A 22,620-nucleotide genomic window follows, 5' to 3' on the forward strand; every position below is an offset into this window, starting at 1 on the left:
ATTACACCAGAAGCATATTTTCCACCCTAGCAAACATGGAGATGAAAGGGCCTGTGGAGTTGTGCATCCCTGCTGTGCATGGAAGGATATATTTGACCTCTTTTGCATCCATTGGGACAGGTGGGAAGACACTGCAGTCACAGACAGCATCTGTGACGAGGAGCAGGAGGTTACTGCTGATGATCTGCTGTGCCACAAACATCCTGCAAGAGGAGAGCAGGTGAGAAAAAGCACATCCCTCCAGAGTAGAACTGGCTGAACCACAGCAAAGAAAACAGACCACTGGAAACAGGATGTCAGTCAGTGGAAGGCAGGAGGGACCCAAGGAGCAGACATACCCAGGAGGGAAGTGACATTAGCACACCCTTTTGGCCTCAGAAAACTCTCAACTGGCTCAAATTTACAATTCTGTGTTAGGCACAAAAGCCAAAATCAATCCCAAAACCCAACCAACCAAACCCAACCCAACCCAAGATGGGGCAGCACGTGACAGCAGAGGACACTTCAGAAAGTCTGGTTTCATCTGGAGGTACGGCAGTGCACATTTAACATACATTTGTGTGTATGCTTACACACTGCAAGGATGTCTGCATTATGAGGTCCTGTGAGGAGCAGTGTTGTGCTAAATTTCACATTGCTGGAGAGAGAAATAGAGGATCCCAGTAGCCTTGTACGCTACATTGGTGTGACAGGGCTGACCAACTGGTGTTTGAGAATTGTGCGGCTTCGCTTTGCAGCCACGATTTCACCTGCTCCTTCCCCTCCCTGTCAGGCAAGCAGATCCATGTCTTGTGGTGATGAGCACAGGCACGTGCCAGAGGTGATGGGTCTGGATGCAAGTGTTCGCCTGAGGACGTGCACGTGAGGGCTTGTGGCAGCGCTGCTGCCCGGTGCGCAGGCGGCGCAGGGATCGAGTGGGCAGGGCAGGGCTGGGGGCAGGATGTGTGCCGGCTCAGTGCAGGGTTTTACACATGAGTGCTGTGCACGTGAAGGTGCGTGGGCAGCTCAGATGTGCCTGTGTGCTCACGAGGCCGTGCGTGCCTGTGCCTGTGGGTTTGTGCCCTGGCACGTGCATGTCTGTGGCACCCCTGGGCGAGCACGAGGAGTCGCAGGGGGTGCATTTCCCAGCATATGGATGCCAGTGGCACCACATGTCTGGGCATCTCAGCAGCCTGTGCTGCTCCCTGCCCAATGCCTTGCAGCCATTGCACGTCATTCACCAACACAGAGGCTGCACCCACCCAAAGCGAGGCTGAGCTGCCCAGGCTGCCGTCCCCCACTGCCTGACAGGCTGTGATGCTGCCACAGGCACCAGTGGCTGTGCAGCCATGGCAGGAGCTGGCAAAGCTCTCCTGGAGCTGCTGGGCACAGGGAAGGCTGGGGACATCGGGCTCAGCATGCAGGGCTATGGTGCTGCAGCCAGTATGTGGCTCTGCACTCCCAGTCCTGCTAAATGCTGCTCAGTCACGGGAGAGGGCTTCTGGAATACAAATACAGGTTTGTGAGCATGTGCCCACTGCACTGCCCAACCTGACTGCACTGGAGGAGCACCCTGTCTCCCTGGTTATTCACCACCTTGTCTTGCTGCCTTCTAGCCTTCGAGAGATCACTGTGTTCTCTTTCAGAAATGGTGAATGTCACACACTTGCTCTGACCATTTCATTAGCATTTTCTGACTCATGACTGCATTGGGAGCTTTGACAAGCAGGCTTTAACCCACTCACAAAACCCAGTAACCAGGACAGAGATGCTCCATGCATCAATCAGCAAGCCACTTTTTGCCTGGCATGAAGCACCCAGCCTACCCTCACTCCAGCAGGAACTACCTGGGCTTGCGGAATGTGACCAGGAAAGCCTGCATGCCTCAGTGGCCCACTGGCTAATGCTCCACAGAGCCTGTGTCAGAGGCAGCAACTACACTTGTGACTACAAAGGAGCAGAGCAGGGTGCAGCACCTGCTGCTTTGATGCTGGAGAGGTGCAGCCTCCAGCAAGGAGGGGTCATTCCCAGGCAATGTTGGTACAGAGATCTGTGCAGCAAGAGCTTAACAGGTCAGTTTAGGGTACTCAGCTCCTCTGGATCTGCCCAGAGCTTAGTGCCCCTACACAATACCTTGTTGTCATCAAATCTGCAATCCCTTCTGAAACAATGTTGGGTAAAGCCTGATTTTCCTACAGTCATGCTAACTAGTGCAGGCTGTTTTCCTAATTTTAAGTCTTTCCTGCAGCTGATCCAAGACTGAAGTCAGACTACGTAGAAATTTTTTCTTTTTTCCTTTTTTTTTTAAAAGAAATTCCACTCAGATCTATTTGGATGCCTCATGCTAGGAAAAGCTGCACCAGTGGAAATTCATCTTTCTGTCACCTTTCCACATGTGATTGCTGATGGCACTGTGGAGCCACAGAAAACAGCCTCTTTCCACAATGACTTTTCTATCGTTTTGGACTGTTCATTCTCTTAAAATGGAAATGGAAAATGAATAAAGTGGACCCTTGTTTTCATTCAGTTTAACACTTCCTTTTTTCCCCATCCCTGCTTTTTTTTTGTTTCTTTAGAAAAACAGAAAAGGGGGAAAAGGAAAAAAAAGGAAAAGGAAAGCCAAAAGCATTGTAGAAAAGGAAAATTTTATAAGAAAACTTTTGCCAGAAGCATGAGAAAACAGAAAAAGTTCCTTTCTGAAATATGTGGAATGGAAAGATATATATATTTGAATGCTCTTTTCTTCATTCTCCAGCTACCTTGGCTTATTAACAGATGGTTTTAAATTGTATGCTCTTTATCAAGACACAGTAACTTGATCTCTTTCCCTCCTCCCTGACCAGCATGGCTGTTTAGCTCTGCTCTGCAGCCAGAGCTGTGGATGCCCTGGGGGCCGTGCCATAGGCAAAGCAGTAGGTGACTCCTCTCAGGCTGCTGTCGTTGGCAATGGCCCCTTTGACAAGGCTCATGTGACATCCCCCTGAGGAGCCCCCAAATGAAAGGAAAGCTGCAGTTCTTACTTTTGGCAATCTCCACACTCAATCAGCCCATTGGTCTCCTTGATGGCCGGCTCGTACACGAAAACGGGGTACTCGGTGTCACAGGGCTGCAACATGTCGTGCTTCTTGTGCTTGTGAGCTGCGGGGGTAAGGAGATAAGGTGAGATGGGAAGGGAAGGGCAGAGGATCACACAGGAGCCGCCTGCACTGAGATAGAAACATTTAAGACTGGTAACATAGGCTGGAGGAGTAGCCCTGCATGCCTACTACCCCCTCGACAGTGGCAAAGAGCAGGTGCCTACCAGAGAGGAGGGGGAAGGAGATGCTGCATAAAGCAGGCAGGCAGTGATCCCTGCTCCCACTAGGTGGTGTGGGAAAACCAGCCTATATGAGAAATGTACCCAATATTTCCACTTGCCCTCCCCCAGCAAGCAGAGACCCTGCTATGCTGAAGCCACAGCACTGCAGGGACCCCCAGAGCCAGGTAGGCAGGGACACGTGGGCACTGCTACCCCTGTGTTCAAAGGAGCATGGGGTCTGACTGAACCAGCAGCTTTAATGAATTCCCTCCAGCCTAACCCAGCCCTGGTTCACTGTTTTAAACATCGAAACCTGTGACTGGGCTGATCCTCAGTGCCTTTGCCAACTGATCTGCCCCTGCAGGAACCCTGCATGTCCATGGTGGGATTCATCAACTGCTGATCCTTCCTAAGCCCTCTGACATTTCAGAGCGAGTGCACAGCAGGAAATCTGAGGGCTTGAATATGTGCCACATTAGGAAGAAATCACCACAGGCAAACAGATCTGTCCTGAGACCACAGGAAAGCAGATGATGGCTCTCAAGGACCAGCAGAGACCCAGCTAACACACAACTCTGGCTCCTGGAGGGAGCCATCCACCACAGAGGCAGGGAGCAGCTGCTCCATCACTCATCAGTCACACTCTGTGGGACTCCCAAACTAATTTGGGGATGAGGGGGAGCTGGACTGCCTTACTAAGCCTCCCTCGAGAAGCAAGAGCATTCTTTCTAGGAGTTCAGCAAAATCTGTCTTGCCTGAAACTACTGCCTTGGGCCCTTCTGGCAATTATTTGCTGCAGTTGGAGGTAGCAAAGCCAGCTCCTGCCTCGTAAGACACAGGGGAATGCTGCCGATGGAAATGCGGAGCTTTGTTGCTAGGGCAGAGGTGGCTGCAGCTCAGCCAAGAGCAAGTCTGAGAAATGGTTTTACATCGGCTTTGGGTCTGAGCACCAAGCCCCGTTTCGCAGCCCTCCTCCCACACAACAGCCACAAGCAGCCCTGCCAGGGGCAGACCAGCAGGGAACAGGGTCCTTCTGAGTGGAGGACGCCCAGTTTATCCCGTGCATCACAAGAGTTGAAGATTTACAGAAAAATGCAGCATCATGGGTTTTAATCAGCAAATGTACGTTAAGGCAGCAAGAGGGCACCCATGATTCCGATAGGTAATTTGCATCACTGTAAAACCCTCACTGAGAGCAATGGTCTCCTCTCCCCCGACACTGCTGGAGCAGGAACCGGCTGGCACCACGCGGCGGAGCTTGCCGTCTAAACAATGTGGATTAAATGAGAGGGAGAAAAATTGGATGATTTTCTCTGATTTTTCTCTCAAGAACTGCAGCCCAATCTTCCCTCTAATGCCTTTTCCCAGGTGAATATAATGGGCACTCAAACCTCTCCCTGCAGTACAGAGTCTTTGGTAGTTGTACTTTGTGCTTTTCTTCTGAACTTTATAGAAACAGCACTGACGAGGCAGCCCCTTAAAATTGTGCCAGACTGTGGGACCCACCTGTCGGTATAATGGTGAGGCTAATTTTGCACAGATCCAAAAGCACACGGAGCATGATTTCAGCACGATGCCTTGTTTTGTATTCACCTTGGATTCACACTGAATTAATCAGCTAAACTCGCTGTTTCAGGGGCTGGTGGCAGGAGCTGCCTGGCTGTGCTCTGCCACCATTTGCCGTCCCTCTGAGCAAACCCCACACTGCAGAAGCGCAAAAAAGCCTCTCCCTTTTTTTTGCTAATGGAGAATGTCTCTGACTATTACCTGTCACAAGGACAAACAGTCCTCAGCAGATTTGGGATGAGCAGAAGGAGATTCTGAGATGAATTTCAACAACTTGGACATTTCTGATAGAACATGCAGAATATCTCTGTTTATGTTGTAAGGAGAGAAGCTGCAAATGCTTTCTAGCTCAGACCACCTCCAGGGGTGGTAACTGTATTCTGGCCAGTTAAGTCCCTAAACTAAGACTAAAGGAGTGTGAGGAACAGAATGGGAAACCTTTCTTTCAGCCTTAATTCACTGTACTTAAGACTGGGAAAGCAGTTCCAAACTCTGAAACAGGTGGCCAGGCTATCATAGTTTGGATCAAGGACAGAACTTCCTGGGGACATGCCTGTGGCAGGACCACACATTGATCTTTCAGCCACAACACATCAAAGTCCTGTTGTTATCCCTGGATTCACAGCACTGTCACTGCAGCAGAGTTGTTGGTAAAGGACTGTGCCATTCTTACTCAGAGATGATTACACAAAGATGACCTCATAAAGTTGGGGAAAACTGCTTGCAAGAATTTAGTGTATTGCTCATGTCAGGAGTGGCAAAGAGTCCTGACATAAGAGTTTTTCCCCTGTCCTTGGTAGAGAATGAGATCCCTCACTAACTTCAGCTTCCTGTTATAGTATCATCAAAGCAGATGGAGTTGCAGCAATATAAAATACAGTGGTGTGATGGGTGTGCAGGGAGGGAGCAAAGGAGACCATCATTGTGGAAAATATGGAATGGAAATTGATTTCAGGTCTCCCAGACTCAAGTAGCAATGAATGAAGGCTGTCATGCTGGCTTTGGTGGGCCTGGAGAATGGCCTTGGGCCTCAAGGGGAAAGTCAATTAAAGAGACTGCATGATCTATACCCAGGATAAACCTGGACAACACTGTTATCTGGCCTGATCTGCACATGTGGGCAAGAGCTCTGGACACAGGACTAGAGAGGCAACATTTGATCAGTTATCCTGTGTTGAGCTATGCCATGATGGCACTCAGAGCAGCAGAGTGTGCATCTGGAGGTAAGCAGGGGGAAGTGCACCAGGTTTGGTCCCTTCAGGAGCATTTCTGCCACTCACATTATGAGCTATGTCACTCTCAGAAGTGGCATTTCTGGTTAAGTCTTTCACGACCGTCTGCAATTTGTCTTGCTCTGGGTTAACTTCACCATGTACACCAAGCTGTATTTTTAAACTCTGCTAAACTGGCAGAAATGCCCTGCGCAGACAATCTTTAGTCAGATTTTTTGGCACAAGCTGAATGAAAAGAAGCTGCTTTAAAATCTCCTAACGTCTGCAGAGAGACAAGACCTATGACAGAGATTATGCTTAAGCCTACTGCCACTTAATTCACTTGGAAGCAATGCAGTATTGAGAAGTTCAGAGGAGCCCAGTAGCATGTACTTCATCAGCAAAACGCTCGGGCTGAGCCTCTGAATACACATGCTGGACATCAAAATGTTATCAGCGCCCTGAGAGTCTGGTGGTTAGGGATTAGTAAACAGCCAGAGGAGCTGATAACAAATTGCAAACCTTATAGCAAAGAGTGAGTTAATTCCAGGCTGTCGTTGCTACCATCTGCACTTCCAGAAAGACTTTGTCAGACATTTGGCAACCAATCCTTCTGAGCAGCAAAGGCAGCTGCCGTGCCTTGTTTTGAACTATAGAGCCCAGATTGTGAACTCTTTCCCACCAGCATAAATCATGCACCTGAGTCAGTGGATTTACTCTGGGACACGAGACAAAATCTGCCACTTAGTTACCAATATAAAACACAGAATTTAATCAATTATCTTGTAAAATATCCTCTGTATACATTACCAGTAAAAAAAGAAACATTTATGATCTACAGAATTCTAGAAATAGTCCTTTCTAGGCTGCATGCCTTGGCTGGAAGTATTTTTGGCCTAATTAAAAGCTTTCAAACCTGTGGTGGTGTCCATTAAAGCAGAAGCCGTTATAAACACAGAGAGGAATTAAGATGCTGAGAGCAGTGAAAAATCTGTGGCAGCAAACATGTCTTCTCACCACCTCTGAAAAGCAGATTTGTATGATGAGTGCAGTCTGAATACATCACGCCCATATTCCAACAGCAAGTCTTGCTTTCCCAGAAAACAAGAGTATTTGGGAAGCAGAAATAGGCTCAGTGCTGCAGAGCCAGTGGTACACAGTCAGGCAAGGGTGAGCATTAGATCCCTGATCATTAATTCCTCTGCACATAACCTGGAAAATATGTGTGCTCAATTTCTCTCTCACAAAATGTCTCCTTTGCTTCGTATTTTTTGCATACACCAGCCTTGGCACGCAGTCAAGAAAATGTTAACATCTCTAGCAAAAATCTACAGCCCCTTCTTAACAACATGTGCAATCCATTTCTTCCAGCCCCAATAGTATTCTTCTACCCTGCTACTCCCACACACACATGGACATTCATTTTTTTCATCTGTAGACACCCTCTCCTTCTCTTCCTCTCCTTCATACAGTAAAATGCATTCCAACTGTCTCTATTTCCCTATCTCTGTCTCACACATATGTCTTGCTGGGCAGAGAGCAAATCAGCAAATGCAAGCTAGATATGGAAGCAGGGAGATACAGCCACAGTCTGGACTCTGTCTTGGAGGAATTTCTAACTCGTCTGTAGGAGCAGATTTATGAACTGGAGCATCTACTTATCAGTTGAACTGCTTGAAAGTAGTTCTGCATTATCCTGGAGCTGGGCTGGGATTTATCAGAAGGAGCTAAGCCATGGGGTGTGGAAAAGAAGACTTAACTTGCTTCTTAATAATTGAAGTCTACAAGATTCCTATAGTTTTTCCTGCAAGAAGGCATGTGTCGGTCTTTGGTTCTGGAATAACAATGGAAAAGAATGAGCCAGCTGGGAACCAAGGTGAAGGACACGCCATGGTACATGAGCTACAGGCCCAGCTATGCCACAGTAATGAGTGATGATTTTGTCTGTGACTGCAGTCCCTGAGGAGGCTTGTGTATCCTTTTCTTATCAACTTCTCAGTGACAGACCTTCAATCACCAGCTCAGCCAGCTAAATGAGCACCAGCACCTCGTACTTCTTTGCAGAGCAGGGAAACAGAGTCAGGCACCGCCTTGTCCCCATCACACCTTTCTGCAAGTTCCCCACTGCCCAAAAGGTGGAAAAAAGTCTTTCCTAGCCTGGAATTTCTAGTTAATTCTCCTTTTTTTTTTGCTGTTAAGTAGTTCTACTTACAGTGATGGAAGACAGCCTTGGCTGGAGAAGTCCCATGACACACAGACACACAGTGACAATGGAGCCACATGACAGTTTCACATGATGGCAGCGCATGAAGACATGGGTTCACACATGGAGTCATGGAGGTGATGTGGGAAAGAGATGAAGAAAGCACAAAATGAAATGGTGATGAGCAGGGCAGCAGTGAGAACCCCCTCCCTTTTTCCTTACATCTTCTCAAGCAAAGACTAAAACTGCAGCCACTGAGCATCCACAGCAGCTCCATGCAGGAACACTGGGTCAGTCTGTCCTCCAGAAAGAGTAGTCTCTCCTGCCCTGGCATGAGCACTACACTTGCTCATCTGACTCTTCCTCACCAGTTTCTTCATGGGGCCACTCCTGTTATCCTGGTGGTAGCGGCCACTTAGAAGACACTGCAGCTTCTACTACCATCTCTTTGGAGGAAGTGAGTGGAACCTAAACAGTTCCCAGACATAGGCCTTGTTTTCTGAGTAGAAGGGAATTTTGCTTTCTAAAAATCACTGTTTCCCCATTACACCAGGAGACTTCATGCAAAAGACTCAGCTCCCCAGTTAGCACAGGAGGTACCACTGTCTCCAATAAAAGCACCCTTAGTGATTGATAATTAGTGAGAATGCAACAACAGTCCCTATGTGGCTGCACAGGGCACACTCCACCTTTCCCTCTGAGTCTCCTCAGGGCCATAAACATCCCACCTGCCTGCAGGGCCAGAGATGGGACCATGGAGATTCCTGGGATGATTTTAGCACTACAGCTGCAGGACAGGTCACTGGATTCCAAACCAGTCATACCCCTCTGCTGCACTCAGCTGCCATGCAATACCATGTGCCATCATCTTCTCTTTCCCAGAGCAGGTCCAGTGGGTAAGTGAAAACCCTCAACGTGTTACTGAACTGTAAGGTTTCTGCCTAGCTTCCTGGAACCCTGCTAGGCTTTGGAGAGCCTCCTGCTCCAGCCCTGCTCTGTCCTGTCAGAGACTGGGAGTTTTTCCAACTTAAGTGCTTTGCAGAGGATGGCCTCTCTCATCCCACTGCACACAGGGTAGGGATGCTCAGCGAGAAGACCCTCCAACCTTCTCAGCAACTTCCCCTTAGGAAAGCAAGCTCTGAGCAGCACACACCTCACCCTGACTGCTCTGGTGTTGTGGCAGCCTGAAATGGAGGTGGAAATGGGGGAAGATATGGTGGTGGTGGTGAGATCTGGAAGCTGGATTCCAGTGTCCAGGGAGAAAGAGGTGGGGGGCAGATGGCAGGCTCCTCGCACAAGGCCAGGCTTCCCCATACAGTTTCTTCTGACACCAGTGGTTGTAACACATGTGCTATGGGGTTGCTGGACTCTTGTATACTCACCATCTGCCAAGTTGTCTGAGTGCCAGAAGCTACTCATGTTAAACTCCAAAAGGAAGCTGTCAAAAGAGCAAGAACAGAGGATGCTTTTTCAGCAGCCTGGAAGGATGCAGGTGTCAGGGAGATGTCCCTGTCACCCATCGAGTATCAGTTCTAAAATGTTTACTGCAAATTTGCTGGCAGTGGAAGTCTCTCTCTCTTTTTTTTTTTTTAATATTTTTCCCTCGCCACATGAAGAGTGTAGCTGTATATCATGGGATCTGTACTGTGGAAGATCTGAAAGGGCTTCTCCTAAAGTTATACACTGTGTGAGGGGCTCACTAGTGAAGGGAGGAATGAGTACAGCAGCCACTGAGCCTGGGAGGGCATTCAGTCACCATGGGACCCACCTGAGGAGCAGGCATGGATGGCCATGAGCCCATACTCTGGCTACTTGGAGGCAACCACAAGCCACATTGAATTCTTCTGCACCCACAGGCTCAAGTCCTCAGAGCCGAACCTTTTCCACATCTCCCCTTTGGCACATCCAGCAAGCTGAGCAGTAGCACTTTCATCCAAATTTGAGCCTCAACTCTGATTCACCCCAGAAGTTTGAGGTGAACCCAAATCCAGAGGAGAGCCTCCCGTCTCTCCTGCCTTGCCTGTCACTCAGGCCTGAGCTCCCTGGCTTGCTCCCTTAAGTCTTCTCCCCCCTCCCTGTGAAAGGAAGGTGTTCCTTCACTCATCACGGGCAAAGGAGACAGGCAAGAGGCCTTGGCATCAAGGATCTGCACAGGGCCCCAGGAGACTCAAGTCCTATTTCTGACTCAGGAACTTTGTACTGAGTGACTTCAGGTAAATCCCAGACCCACTCTGGGCCTCTGCCTCTCAAAATGGGAATAGTAATAGCTTTCTGTCTCCCAGGAGCAAGGCACTGAGCTGAATGTCAGCAGAAGGCTGACAGCAGTGCCCTATGTGAGGGCTCTGCTTGCAACTTTCTCAGCTCTTGCCCCCACTGGTCTGAGCCTCCCAAACACCCCCATCTTTTGGTACTCACATGAGGAAATCACTTATCAGCCATTTCACTGCAGCTAGAAAGGCATAAATTGGCTGGAGAACAAAAGAAGAAATGATAAATACCATAAGGACCTGGTCAGAGATTTTATAATTTTTATGCAGGACCCCACATTTCAGAGCAATTCCCTCCACTAAACAGAGCTCTTGAAGACAGGCTAGAAATTCAAGGTCTGGGCATCACTGGAAAATGTCCAAAATGTTTTGATGTAAAAAGCCAGCAGAGCTTCCTTGCTACTAATAATACCTTCTCACCCTCTCCCCATCAGGGTCAGGGAGTTTATCATGAATGTATGAAGGACTTTGAAGATGTAATTGCTTGATGATTTCTCTCCAGTAGGGATGACCTTCAGAGCTCAGAGCAGCAGAGAAACACAGCTAAATGGGACACCACCAGTTTAGGATGCTTTTATGTTCTGATAGCAAGTGGTGTTTCTGGGACAAGCCCAGGATTTAGTATTATCTGCCATTGATTGATTATGCTTAACTGTGCTTTCATCCAGCTTTTCCTCAAGATGGCATGACTTCTATCATCTTCCTGCTTTTCAGCTACAAATTGGAAATCCAGCATTATCCCAGGGACAATTCATCTGCAGAGGATCCTGCTGCTTCTTTTCTTCATGGTAACCCTGTCTAATTTTCATCTCTCCCTCTCAAAATCATGCCCATGTCCTCAAACCCAAAACAGATGCAGTAGTCACAGGACACAAGATAATGTTCCATTTCTGCTAACAGACTAGTCTTCAGCCAAAGTAAGTCAGCAAATGGAGAGATTATGGGGAATTTGACTGATTTTTATGTGTGTATATAAAAACCAGACTTTTCTTGATTTTTTCCTTTTCAAAGCTTTTGCTAAGAGGGAAGATGAGAGATGGAGACTGAATGCTCACCTTTTTATTCTCTTCCAAATCTCCCTTGTCTTTGGCAGCTCATATTTTGTGACATTTCCCTCAGTAATCAGAATTGGAGGATATGATCAAGAAAAAATTTTCACTACAATCACAATATTTTATCTAGCCAGCTTAAGCATAGCAAAAGAGACCTGCTGTTAAAAATGTAACACATTGTTAAAAGGTAATATTTTGCTGAAAATTCTTTTACTGGAAAGAATTACCTTATAGTCACACTGTAAGGAGTACTTCCAGCACATTGCATTTTAAAGTATCAAAGGATCATAACAATAGTGAACACATCCCTGTTTAGGGTTGTGTCAACCAGTTTGAAGTGGCCTAAGTGTAGACTAAATTACTTTGTTCTTCCTGTTTGAGGCCAGGTTAGGAAGGTAGAGTGGGATTAGATTGTTGGTTTGTATCAGACTAAAGAGAGGTTTCATTGGGGTACTGGTAAAACTCTTCCTGGGCTATCAGCATTCTCTCTCTCTCTCTGTTGCTCCAAGCCCATTCATACTTCCCAAAAAGACACTCAGTTTTCTCCCAGATGTTCCCTGACAGTGCAACTCTCCTTTTTGAGCTGCTGAGTAAAACCACCTTCTGTAAAAGCATTCCTGTTCATTTCAGCTGCTAGATCGTTCCTTGGCTTTTAGTAGAAGCCTGACATAATCTAGTTCGTGTCCTCTCCCCATTCTTCCAATTTGCACTGAGATCCTATATGCCAATAGAGAGCCACAATGGAAACCACGGCCAGTCACCCAACACTGCCTCAGAAATCTGCCTTACATGAGTTTGGACATTCCCACCACTTGAAAGCAAACATCTATATGAAAGTTTTTTGGGGGCTGTTCTGCAGCAAGGTGTTGGAGGAGCCCTAGAAGGGAGCCAAGCCCCGGGAGGGCTGCGTGCTGAGGGGTACGTACGCTGAGCAGGGGCCGGGCGCCACTGTGGTGGTGGTACGGGACTTTGCACATTGCTTGGTAATCATACATGGTCACCCTGCAATCAGAACAAAACAAGCCAGCAGTCAGAGGCAAGCAATGCAACTGCCTATGGGACAGGCACGTCAGCTTTTTCTAAAAAATTTCATGTATGAACTATTTCCTGTATGAACTAAGGCAGCGACCTGCTTACATGTATCTTTGCTGTTTGGCCAGTGCTGGATGTTGCAGAGCAAGAAATATGGGCTTGGGATTAATCTAACTGGGTCAGTCCAGGAGGAAATATGTCCCTAATTTCAGAGAGTGAGCAAAGCAGGCTGTGAAGCAGAGGAATTATGATTGCAACTACCTCAGGTCCCCCTAGTTCCTGTTTTCAAGCCACTGAAACTCTGAACTCCCTTTTGACATCAGCTGGTCGAGTGATGTGAGATGAACAGAGGTATTTTCAAGAGAGAGAGAAATGTGGTCAGCCAGCTGCAATGCTGCATCTTGGGAACTCTCAGACAACCACTCCACAGATAGGCTTTTCTGAGTTTCAGGAGGAACTGAAGCATTTTTGTACCCAAAATGCAGAGAAATGTTTCCCATAACATCTTGCCCTAGAGAAAACAGAGAAGGAGGTGCTCTCTGGCCACGTGGAGATTGGAAGTTACTGTCTCTCTCTGTGTTTTGCAGCAGGTGGAAGAGCAGGAGATGAGGAGAAACAGTGTGTGTGGTGATGATGGCTGAGCGAGTCAGGGGAGGGGGCAGGTAGCTAAAGGAGCTCTTGTATCTAAATAAGACAGTCACATGCACCATCAGCATGTGCATTTTTCCCTGCTCGAGTGCTTCTTAGAGGGACCAATATGCTCTGACCCACACACCAGCGAAGAACGAGAAGTACAGCATGGAGATCCCCCACTTACCGCCTGAACATGCCCATGTTTAGCAGCTGGGTCATTACTGAGCCATCCACTGCACCAAAAAATTTTCCAGTCTGCAAATACATAAAAGGAAAACAGAGGATAAACTGACAACAGTAATTTTTCCAAACGCTCGGTGGCTCCAGCCGATCTCGTCTGACTGGTGGCCCACTACACACAAGTGTAGTGCTGAGCTTTGTCCTTTGGCTGGCTGGAAAGCTTGAGGGAGGACTTCCCCCAACGCCAGCTGGGCATCCTGCACCATTCCTACCACGCTTGGAAATGATTTAGCCCACATAAGTCCCTGCAGCTTGTGACAGAAAAAGGCAGACTCTCAAGCTTCAGAGACCCAGGCATGTTGAATCACCAGAGGCCTGGGCTCTCCTGTGGGTTTTTGGGAATCCATGTTCTGTGGATCTGAATGCCTGAGTCTTCCATTTGAGCCTCTCTGTTAGCTCATGGTCACAGTGGCTTTGGAAACTGCTTTCCTGCTGTGCTACGTGAACTGCCCCATCATGTGTAAGTGACATACTGACATATTTAGGTAGCAAATGTAATTCTGCAACTCACTGAGCAGGCAGTAACCCAAACAACACAACCAAATCCATCCATTCCTTTAGCATACACACTATGCACTGACATAGCCAGAGCTGTTGGACAGGCTTCACTCTACCAAAAGCTGCATTTGGGGGGCAACAACCCCCCAGTCGCACTTGCATGCCTGGGCTGAAAGTGGAGCTTGAGGTCCTCTGGTCCCATTTACACCTTGGCATCAATAACCTCAAATACAGATACAATCCTAAATCTGGGAACTGCTGCCTTGAAAACTTCTTCAAAGAAACAACAGCTCTGGCACTCCTGATTACTAAACCATGACAAATCTATAGCAAAAATTCTTAAATCTATCAAGTTGACCATTTTGTTTGCAGGCAAGTAAATAAAATATTTGTAAATAATAAAACTGCAGATATGAACTGTCTTCTGTCTATTTTCCTGGCTCATGGATCCTGACACAGTAAATAGCTCCCATGTGTTATAGAGGCATTCATGGAGTCTGGGAGGATGTTTTGCTTTTCCACTGATAGGCTAGCAGTCATTTAGCATGTATTAGCAGATGACAGATGACTTCATTTATTTGAGTGGGACGTTTTCACTAAAAAACCTGAACCCTTAGGCAGATTTACCTAAGATCACAGGGTAATCATCTAACAGTAGCGTTACATGGTTATGAGCTTCTTCCCAACAGGCTTTAGAAGTAATTTCACTGTATAAATCGATACATAACATCAACTCCCCTTTGAGCATTTAGGCTCTAATCGTCTCAGACATAGTAAAATGTGCCTGAGCAAGCACTAACTTTTTTCACTGCCCTCGCTCTTTCAATCTGATTAGGGTGGTGAAGAGGCCAGCTGCTTCCATTTAATACCAGTCTGCAGACCCAGCAGGAGCTGGAGAGGTGGGATTTAACACCGTGCAAGCTGCAGACAGTGTGGCAAGGGGAGGGGGCCACTGCAAGACTGTAAATGGGGCCTGTCCTGTCAAGAGATGCTGATGTCTGACCGAATTTCTCCAGGTAGAATTTCATTCCTAGTCGTATAAGAGTCAGGATCTACTGGTGTAAAAGGGAGTATGACCCAGGGAGTGTGTTCACAAAAGCATCAGCACCAAACACCTTTTACACCTTTGGCCTTTAACACACCAAACCAGACATTCTATGCTGTTTTTACTACTTTGTGCAGGTAGTAACAGAGAAAAGCATCACTTGGCAGAAAACAAAGTGGTCCTGTACTGAAGCAACATTTTGCAAAGCAGCTCTCATTACAATCTACTGCTCGCCTGGGCATCCCTCTGCTGTGTTGCTCCTAACTCCCATCCCTGGGCAAGTTTCCACAGGCCCTTGCAGCTTCAGAGGTTCACAGCACAAAGCGTTGCTCTAACTTCCTGCACGACACATGCTGTGTCACATCCCCTGCAGCTGAGCGTACAAGCACCCGCACAGGGAAGAGAGGCAACCCAGCGCACACATATGGCTCAGAGGCTACACCACTGCTCACAGACATACAGGCATCCATGCTCTGCTGACTCGTTGAGCAATTTACACTTTTTGTACACTTAAAAGCTGCAGACAAACAGGGTCTGCCAAATGGGCCAGGCTTTGGACAAGCAGGATCTGCCAAATGGGCCAGGCTTTGGACAAGCAGGCAGCCTCCTTGTTGCACAGCTCAAAAGGTTCTTGCTTCTCCCCAAACTCTGCCCAGGCCTGGTTGGACTTTGGCCTTTTAGCTGCCTCCCTCCACCCCGTCCCCGAGTCCCACCTGGGCAGAGCTTGCAGACATGCCCTGCAAAATGCCTCAGGCAGAAGGCAGCAGTCCTAGAAAAGGGGTTTAGTGAGTGACGGAACATCTGGATGCAGCAGTCGGTGGGAGCTCAAGACCTGTGATCCACAGCTGTGCCTATGACTGGCAACTAAAGGCAGCTAAAAACTCAGGGGTGGTTGTGGGGCCACGGTGCAAACACTGGCAGAAACACAGCACAGAGCAGCCCTCCTTACAGCACAGCCTGAGCCTGCCACTCAGTTCCCCTGCCTGCCCTGCTCTCATTTGCCTGGTCCTCTCCCTCACTCCGTTCTCAGGGCTCTGGGTTTTAACTCTTTGCTTCCTCTGATGAGTCAGATGGAGAGATTAGCTCGAATTAAGAGATTACCCGTTCTTCCCCGAGTAATCCTGCAGGGAGTTTCCAACTCGTCACTCATTAAAATCCTAAGTCCCTCTTCCGTGGTGGTTTCTGACTGCCAGTAAGCCTCCTGCTGCCTACACAGAGAGGTTATTAGAGCCAACCCCTCAGTCCAATCCCCCATCCCATGGGCAGAGAGGAGCAGGGCCTGAACCCTGCTCTTCTCACCCCTTTCCTGTGGGAACTGGTTCACAGAATCACAGAATATGCTGAGTTGGAAGGAATCCACAAGTGGTCACTCAAGGAAGGAGGTGCAGGCAGTTTGAATTTTTGGGCAGGCAGTGATGAACACATCATAAAATGCTACAGAACCAAAGGAGCAAGCAGAAAGATAGAACAAGCAGAGAGATGGAACAAAACATCTCAGAGCCTGAGGAAAGGGTCTCCAGCATGAGCTGCTGACTCAAGGGCTGTAAGGACACAGGGACTTTGGCACCTCTCCACTATTATTAGCTCCAACTCTGCCCCAGAATGTAGGTGTTTCGATATGAAAGCTCCTTGACTGTTTTCCTAGAGGAAGCAGGGATGTGCTTGGAGCCATGCTTGTGCTGGAGCTGCCACAACCCACATGGCTCTGTGCTGTAGACGGTTCACCTGTGGATCCTCCTTCCTTTGGCATCCAGTAAGTTCACTCCCATCCCATCTGGAGGGGCAGCGCAGGCAGTGTGCAGGCAGGCTGCCCTTCCCCACCGTGCTGGGCTGAAACCCTGACTCAGGCAGCTGAGCCACTTTTGCTGCTGGCTGATATGGGGCAGAGAGGGAGGGCAGTGAATTAGCTGACTTCTCCAGGATGGCAAAATACCCACAAAAATCGAGGTATGGGATTTTTTTTGGCATTATGTTCAAGGATGCACTGAGGAAAGAGTGTAGGATGGGGCAGGGAGGGCCACATTGGGACAAATGAATCCATGCAGCAACATCCAGGTGACAAAGATAAGAAAACCAGAGTTTTGATTTAGTGTTGCTGTTGTCTTGAATTCCCTGTAGGGTTTAACTGTGTGGAAACTCATGGTGCCACCAGGGAAAAAAGCACTAACTGGAACAACATGAAGACATCAGAAGAAAAGCAGTGGTGAACTCTCTGAGCTCAGAGGAGGGAACAGCTGGAGGAGGACAGCTCTGGTGCCTGCCAAAATACCTGATCTTGGAGGCATGTGGATAATGTTTATAATTTACCCAAATCCACTATAATGCTGAGTTTCTGTTAGTCAGATTTTCCAGAGATGAGCTTTTGGAAAAACCCATTTTCCATAAGATGCAGGAAAAACTACAAAGACAGAATCCAGGAGAGTGGTGCTGAGGAAAAACAGTAGATGTGGTAGCTAAAGGGTGTAGTTGTCTTCACTGGACACGTCATGGGACTCAGTAAAGCACCTTTCAAAATGCTATGGGAGTCAGAGAAGGAACCATCAATTCCTAAGACTACCAGTTCGTCCTGAGTATGCAGTAGGACCTGGTCTCCCTTAGTAGGGAGCCAATACAACTTTACACCATTGCCCTCCCTTATTTTTCAACATTTTGTTTTGTTTTTTCTTTTGTGGCACACCAGAGAATTGAAGGGGCCCTTTTACTGGACTATTCAGTGTACTGGGTAGGTCACTTTCCTACAGAAGAGATTGGTTACTCCTTGCAATATGCCCCCCTTGATATCTGTCTGTATAACCCCCTGATGCCACCGTGTTGCTGATTTGTTTCGCTCTGTGAGTCTCAACACTTCTCATCCTGGCTTCTCTGAACTCACCATGCAGTGCCTCACCTCTTTCTTTGGCCAGCCCATTCTGAACATGCTAACCAACAGAAGTCCAGATGGGAAACTATGGGACTCATACAGCTGATGTTTTCTGTCTAAATATCCATCTAAAAATTCCTCTTCTTTCTCTTTTGGTATCAATGCCACTATTTCGTGCTTCATTCTTTTGCCAGAACTTAAAATTAACAGCCTCTTGTAAGGGACTCTGTTCAAGGCTGAACAGAACTGAAATACAGTAGGTAATCCAGTCTTCTTTGTGTCTTGATTTTCTCACTTTCAAAGAACTATAGCTGATAAATTTTCTTCCTTATGGAAGTGGTGCTGCTTGTCCCAGTAACATCTGTTGGGAATTCTGTTACCTTAATTTCCATTTCAACCTATTTGTCACATCCTGAAGAAAATAATTTCTGGGCTTGGCTCTGCTGCCTTTTGGAAATGCCCAGATTGTATTTGTTAACTCCAGTACAATGGCAATTTTAATGAAACCCACACTTCTGGCAGTAACAAAACTGCTTCATTTTCCATTTCTTCCATAAGACCACTCTTACTATTGACTTATTGCTTTGCAGTTTATGAGACTGTTCCAACAAATCACTTTCTGACATTCAGAACTATGGGGTTTATTATTTTGAAAGAAATAGCTGTGTGGTGAATTTATCAGAGAACAAAAAAGTATAGCTCAACCATGCAGTGGCTGGTAGTGTTGACTTTACCCAGGCTGCACAGGATGTCACAGCACAAACTGCACCACTTCAGCTCCCTAGAAATGGTTGTGGAAGCACACACCTTATTTTTATTACTATTCTCAGTCTTTTTCCATATTTCTTTCACCTCTGTGAGTCAAGTAAATCCTCCAGTTCCTTAGGTGTGTTCTGGTTTCCAATTTGCCTAAAAGATTTAATCTTCATTTTTGCCACTGGCAGTTTACTCTTACCATCCCCTCAGTTTCCATTCTTGAAGAACACCTGCTTTGACTTCAGAAGCACTCAAAAGTGCTGCTCCCTTGCCCTGCCCTTGCTCCTCCTCTTGCCCTTCTACTTCCCCTTTCCTTGGCAGGTCTGCCTTCTGGCACTGTCTCAGATCATCTTTCAGCAGCATCTATGCCAAGGGAAAGGAGGCTAATTTCCTCACTTCTGATAAAAAGATATTTTGACTAGTTCCTTCCTTATCACTGCGAGCTCCTTCCTCACCTAGGATGTGCTGTCACTCTTTTGGGAGGCTTCCCCCTCACTGCACAGTTGAATTTAATTACACCACAGCCACCTTTATTACACAATCGAACTGCATTTGTTTTATCCAGCTCTGGTGGGTTATTCAGGAACAAGCAAGCCCCACTCTCCTCCTTCTCTTATGCCCTCTTACCTCTTCAGGTATTTTGGAAATGAGTACAAAGCCGTTGTTATCAATGAGGAAGCAATTCAGCATCTGCAGAGATGAAAGAGAATCAGTGTTAAAGGTGGCTTTTTCCATGTTTGTGTGTACCTCAGTGGTCAGGATGGAGTGCTGTGGGCTTGTGATGATGGCAACAGCCTTGGCATTTCCGTGCCAGCCCCATGGCTCAGCTACCACAGGGTTTACACAATTGGCCTTTCTCTCTTGGCCTCCATTTTGAGGTATTTAGTTCATGAGCTGTGACAGAGATTGACTCTTGCCAGGGCTGTGTGCAGGCCTAGGAGGCTATGAGACACACTTAATAAAAGACATCCTTCAGGAAGAGACAGGAGGTTTGGAGAGCTCTTCTCTTTATATGGTATCTAATGCCTTCCATCTTTAGAGTTCAGCGTTTTATAACCACTCATGAAATAATCCTCTCCCTACCACTGAGTATCAGTGCTGATCTTATTTTTATTTTGCAGAGCAGGAAATGGAGTCACTGATTTTAGATGAAAGCACTTAGGTCTTGCAGGGCCAAACCAGGGTGCAGAACAAATCCTACATGACCATACAACAAGAAATCTCTGGTGATCGCACTCTTTGGGTCCCAAATATTCCTGGGACCAAGGCTGAAAGAGAGGTGTCCAGTATGCATGTCATGAGAGTGGCATGACAACCACTCTCTCCAATCTCATCTGGGACACTGGGGAAGACAGGCTTAGAGGAGACACAGTTTTCTTAGAGTCACTGGCTGGAACTCTGCTGTCCCTGCCTTGGCCCAGCTGGCATCTCACAGCCAATGGGAAGACCTAAACTATAAATTTTTCTCATTAGCATGAGGTCCTGCCCCAGCTGTCCAATCTCTTGTGAGGAACTAACAGGAAATACCTGTGGGAGTCAATCACAGCCACCAGAGGTACAGAGAAGAAAGCTGGGCAACTTACATCATCCTGACAGCTGAGTGGACAGGCACCGTCCAAGGCACTGCACTGGGAAGGAAAAGCAGAGAGTTAAATATGGTGTTAAGGAAACTTTCCTTTCTGATCATGCAGGAACCACTCTGGTAGTCTCACTCCCAATACCAGAGAATTTAACTGCTGGGACTGAAACCTCTTCACAGAGGGCAGCTTCAGTGACCTGATGGGTCCCTACTTGATTTCCTATATAGTCAGATAGGTTTTCTTTACTGGTTTGACTCCAGATTTTCCATAGCAGAGTCTCAGATGTCCAGAACTTTAAAACAATTTATTTATGGTCCAGTAACACAGAAACAGCTTGAGCTGGTGCCTCTGAGCAGGGACCTTGAACAAAGGAAACCCTGGGCTTTCACATCCTCACAGTCTATGAGTGTAACAGTCTGGAGTCTTCCTGGTGAGACAATGGCTGTGTTGTGACCAGACACCTGGCTGGCCCACAGATCCCTGTGCCCTTGGTTGAGCGAAGGGTCAGTGCCAGTTCAAGGCCTCTTCTCTTGGGCTCCCACCACCCAGAGCTCACCCTGCAGCTCACGCTGCAGCTGCACCCTGACATACCTGCACTGACTGTATCCCTAACATGTGGCAAGATCTCATCTTATGGTCTTCCCCTCGGGGCTGATGAACTAAAGGTCTCCATAACAGCACTCCATAAAGCTCTGCAATATATCTGGCATTTCCAAGACAAGCTCTACAGCAGGCACAGGTACCACCCCCCAAGCTGGCCACTCAGTGACTCCACATATTCTCCACCTCTCTGAGCAACATCCCCTTTGCTGAGGGCTCTGATCCTGCACCTGCCTCCCTGACATGCTTCCAGCAGCACCTGTGCACTCCAAGCAGAGGTGCCACTTGTAAAGAAAGGGTGAAAGTGAGGTTACTGTGCACCAGTGAGAAACCAGCATGCATTTCAGCATCTGTTAGTATCCAGACTGAGTGTATTTTAGATCAGGATTTTTCTCAGGCAGGAATCTTTTTGTTGTTGTTGCTGTTGGTTTCTTTATTTTCCAGACTGCTAATGATAAAATAGGATGTGAATGGTGCTCATGTAGCCCAAGGCACCATCCATTTGTTTAATTTAGGATTTCTGCCTACTGGACTTGACATGTGTTTCACAACACTGAACCAGGTGGGGACACGAGGGGTTAAGTGGTGAGTAACAAAGCCCTTCAGGTGCTTATTGATTTCATAATTGTTCAGAGTTTGCTGTGGCTGCATGTGTCTGTCTCTTCGTGTTATTTGTTAATTCTATTTTCTCCAGCAGCAGAGGGAAAAAAGCTGACATGGCGTTGCCATTCCTGTACATGGGATCCCCTTCCTGCCAGAGGTTTTCTGGGGTCAAGGAAGGACACTGGCATAGTGTATAGCCTGTCTGCTCTCAGCCACTACCTTTATTTTCTCAAAACCCTCAGACATAAACTCCAACCCCCTTCCTGGATGATTCTCAGTAGCAAGAGGTGAATTTGCCATTTCAGACCACAAGAAGACCATAACTTTCAGTTAGAATTTGTTTCTCCTCTTGAGTTTTGCAGAACAAAACCAGCAGTTTCAATTTTCTGTCCCTCTGCTCAACTTCAGAGGAGGCCTGGAGATGGCTGAGTTTGCCTCAAGCCCCATGGCTTTGCAGTATCACATGTCTGAATCCAGCTGGCTTTTTGAGGCCCCAGGGATGATGGTTTAAAAACATTCCTTCATCCACAGTTGCAAGCACCGTCTCACCCCTGCCTCACCACAAAACAGCGTGTGGTTGTTCGGTTTCCCTGGCTGTATCCCTAGAGGTGGCCCTGTACTTCACCCTGGTGGTTTCCTTCCTTTGATCAGCAGAGAAATATGGCCACAACAAACCACCATTATGGCCTTGGGGGATAACAAATACGGAGCCCAGAGTACAGATATCAGAACAGAAGCCCACAGTGGTTTTCCACAAGAAGGGCCTGTGTCTCACAGCATCTTCCTCAGCAGTGTGAGGACCAAGTCTCACCACTGCTGCTCTTCCAGACCTGGAGAAGTTCCAGCAGTGCACAGTGCTGGGCTGGCCATACAGCAGCAGCACCACAGTGAGGACACCAGTCTGAGAGCACCAACAGCCTTCAGGGAGCCCCTGAGGTGGGGGCAGAACTGAGCCTGTGCTCCCTGGTTGCTCTGAGACCACATCTGCTGCCTCAGGCACAGCTCCCTCCTCAGAGACCAGCCTACCTCACAGCATCCTCCTGCTGTTGGTCAGGTCTCTGTGACCCAGAGCACTTTCAGCTTTGCCAAAGACACTTAATTACTGTGAAGACAAACACAGCCTTTGACAGGTTTGGACCATCTCCAGTGACTACAGACAAGGGACAGTGCCTATAATATGTTGGCACACAAATGACA

The 22,620-nt window shown here is 47.5% G+C and overlaps 1 protein-coding gene and 1 pseudogene across 1 annotated transcript in view; one reads left to right on the top strand and one right to left on the bottom strand.

Annotated features, from left to right (window-relative positions):
• Positions 1–22,620, bottom strand: part of CACNA2D4 (calcium voltage-gated channel auxiliary subunit alpha2delta 4) — a 126,178-nt gene that overhangs the window by 825 nt on the left and 102,733 nt on the right. Inside the window, exons 29-37 of the mRNA XM_071550060.1 lie at positions 20,224–20,268; positions 19,268–19,330; positions 13,426–13,496; positions 12,503–12,578; positions 10,673–10,725; positions 9,640–9,695; positions 8,267–8,287; positions 3,000–3,117; positions 98–203 (exon numbers count right to left, since the gene is read on the bottom strand). Coding sequence (XP_071406161.1) covers positions 98–203; positions 3,000–3,117; positions 8,267–8,287; positions 9,640–9,695; positions 10,673–10,725; positions 12,503–12,578; positions 13,426–13,496; positions 19,268–19,330; positions 20,224–20,268 — 609 coding nt within the window. The remainder of the gene's footprint in view (positions 1–97; positions 204–2,999; positions 3,118–8,266; positions 8,288–9,639; positions 9,696–10,672; positions 10,726–12,502; positions 12,579–13,425; positions 13,497–19,267; positions 19,331–20,223; positions 20,269–22,620) is intronic.
• On the top strand, positions 6,033–7,832 carry LOC139669185 (uncharacterized; annotated as a pseudogene).

The sequence above is a fragment of the Pithys albifrons genome, chromosome 3, assembly GCF_047495875.1.
Source record: "Pithys albifrons albifrons isolate INPA30051 chromosome 3, PitAlb_v1, whole genome shotgun sequence".
Taxonomy (NCBI): domain Eukaryota; kingdom Metazoa; phylum Chordata; class Aves; order Passeriformes; family Thamnophilidae; genus Pithys; species Pithys albifrons.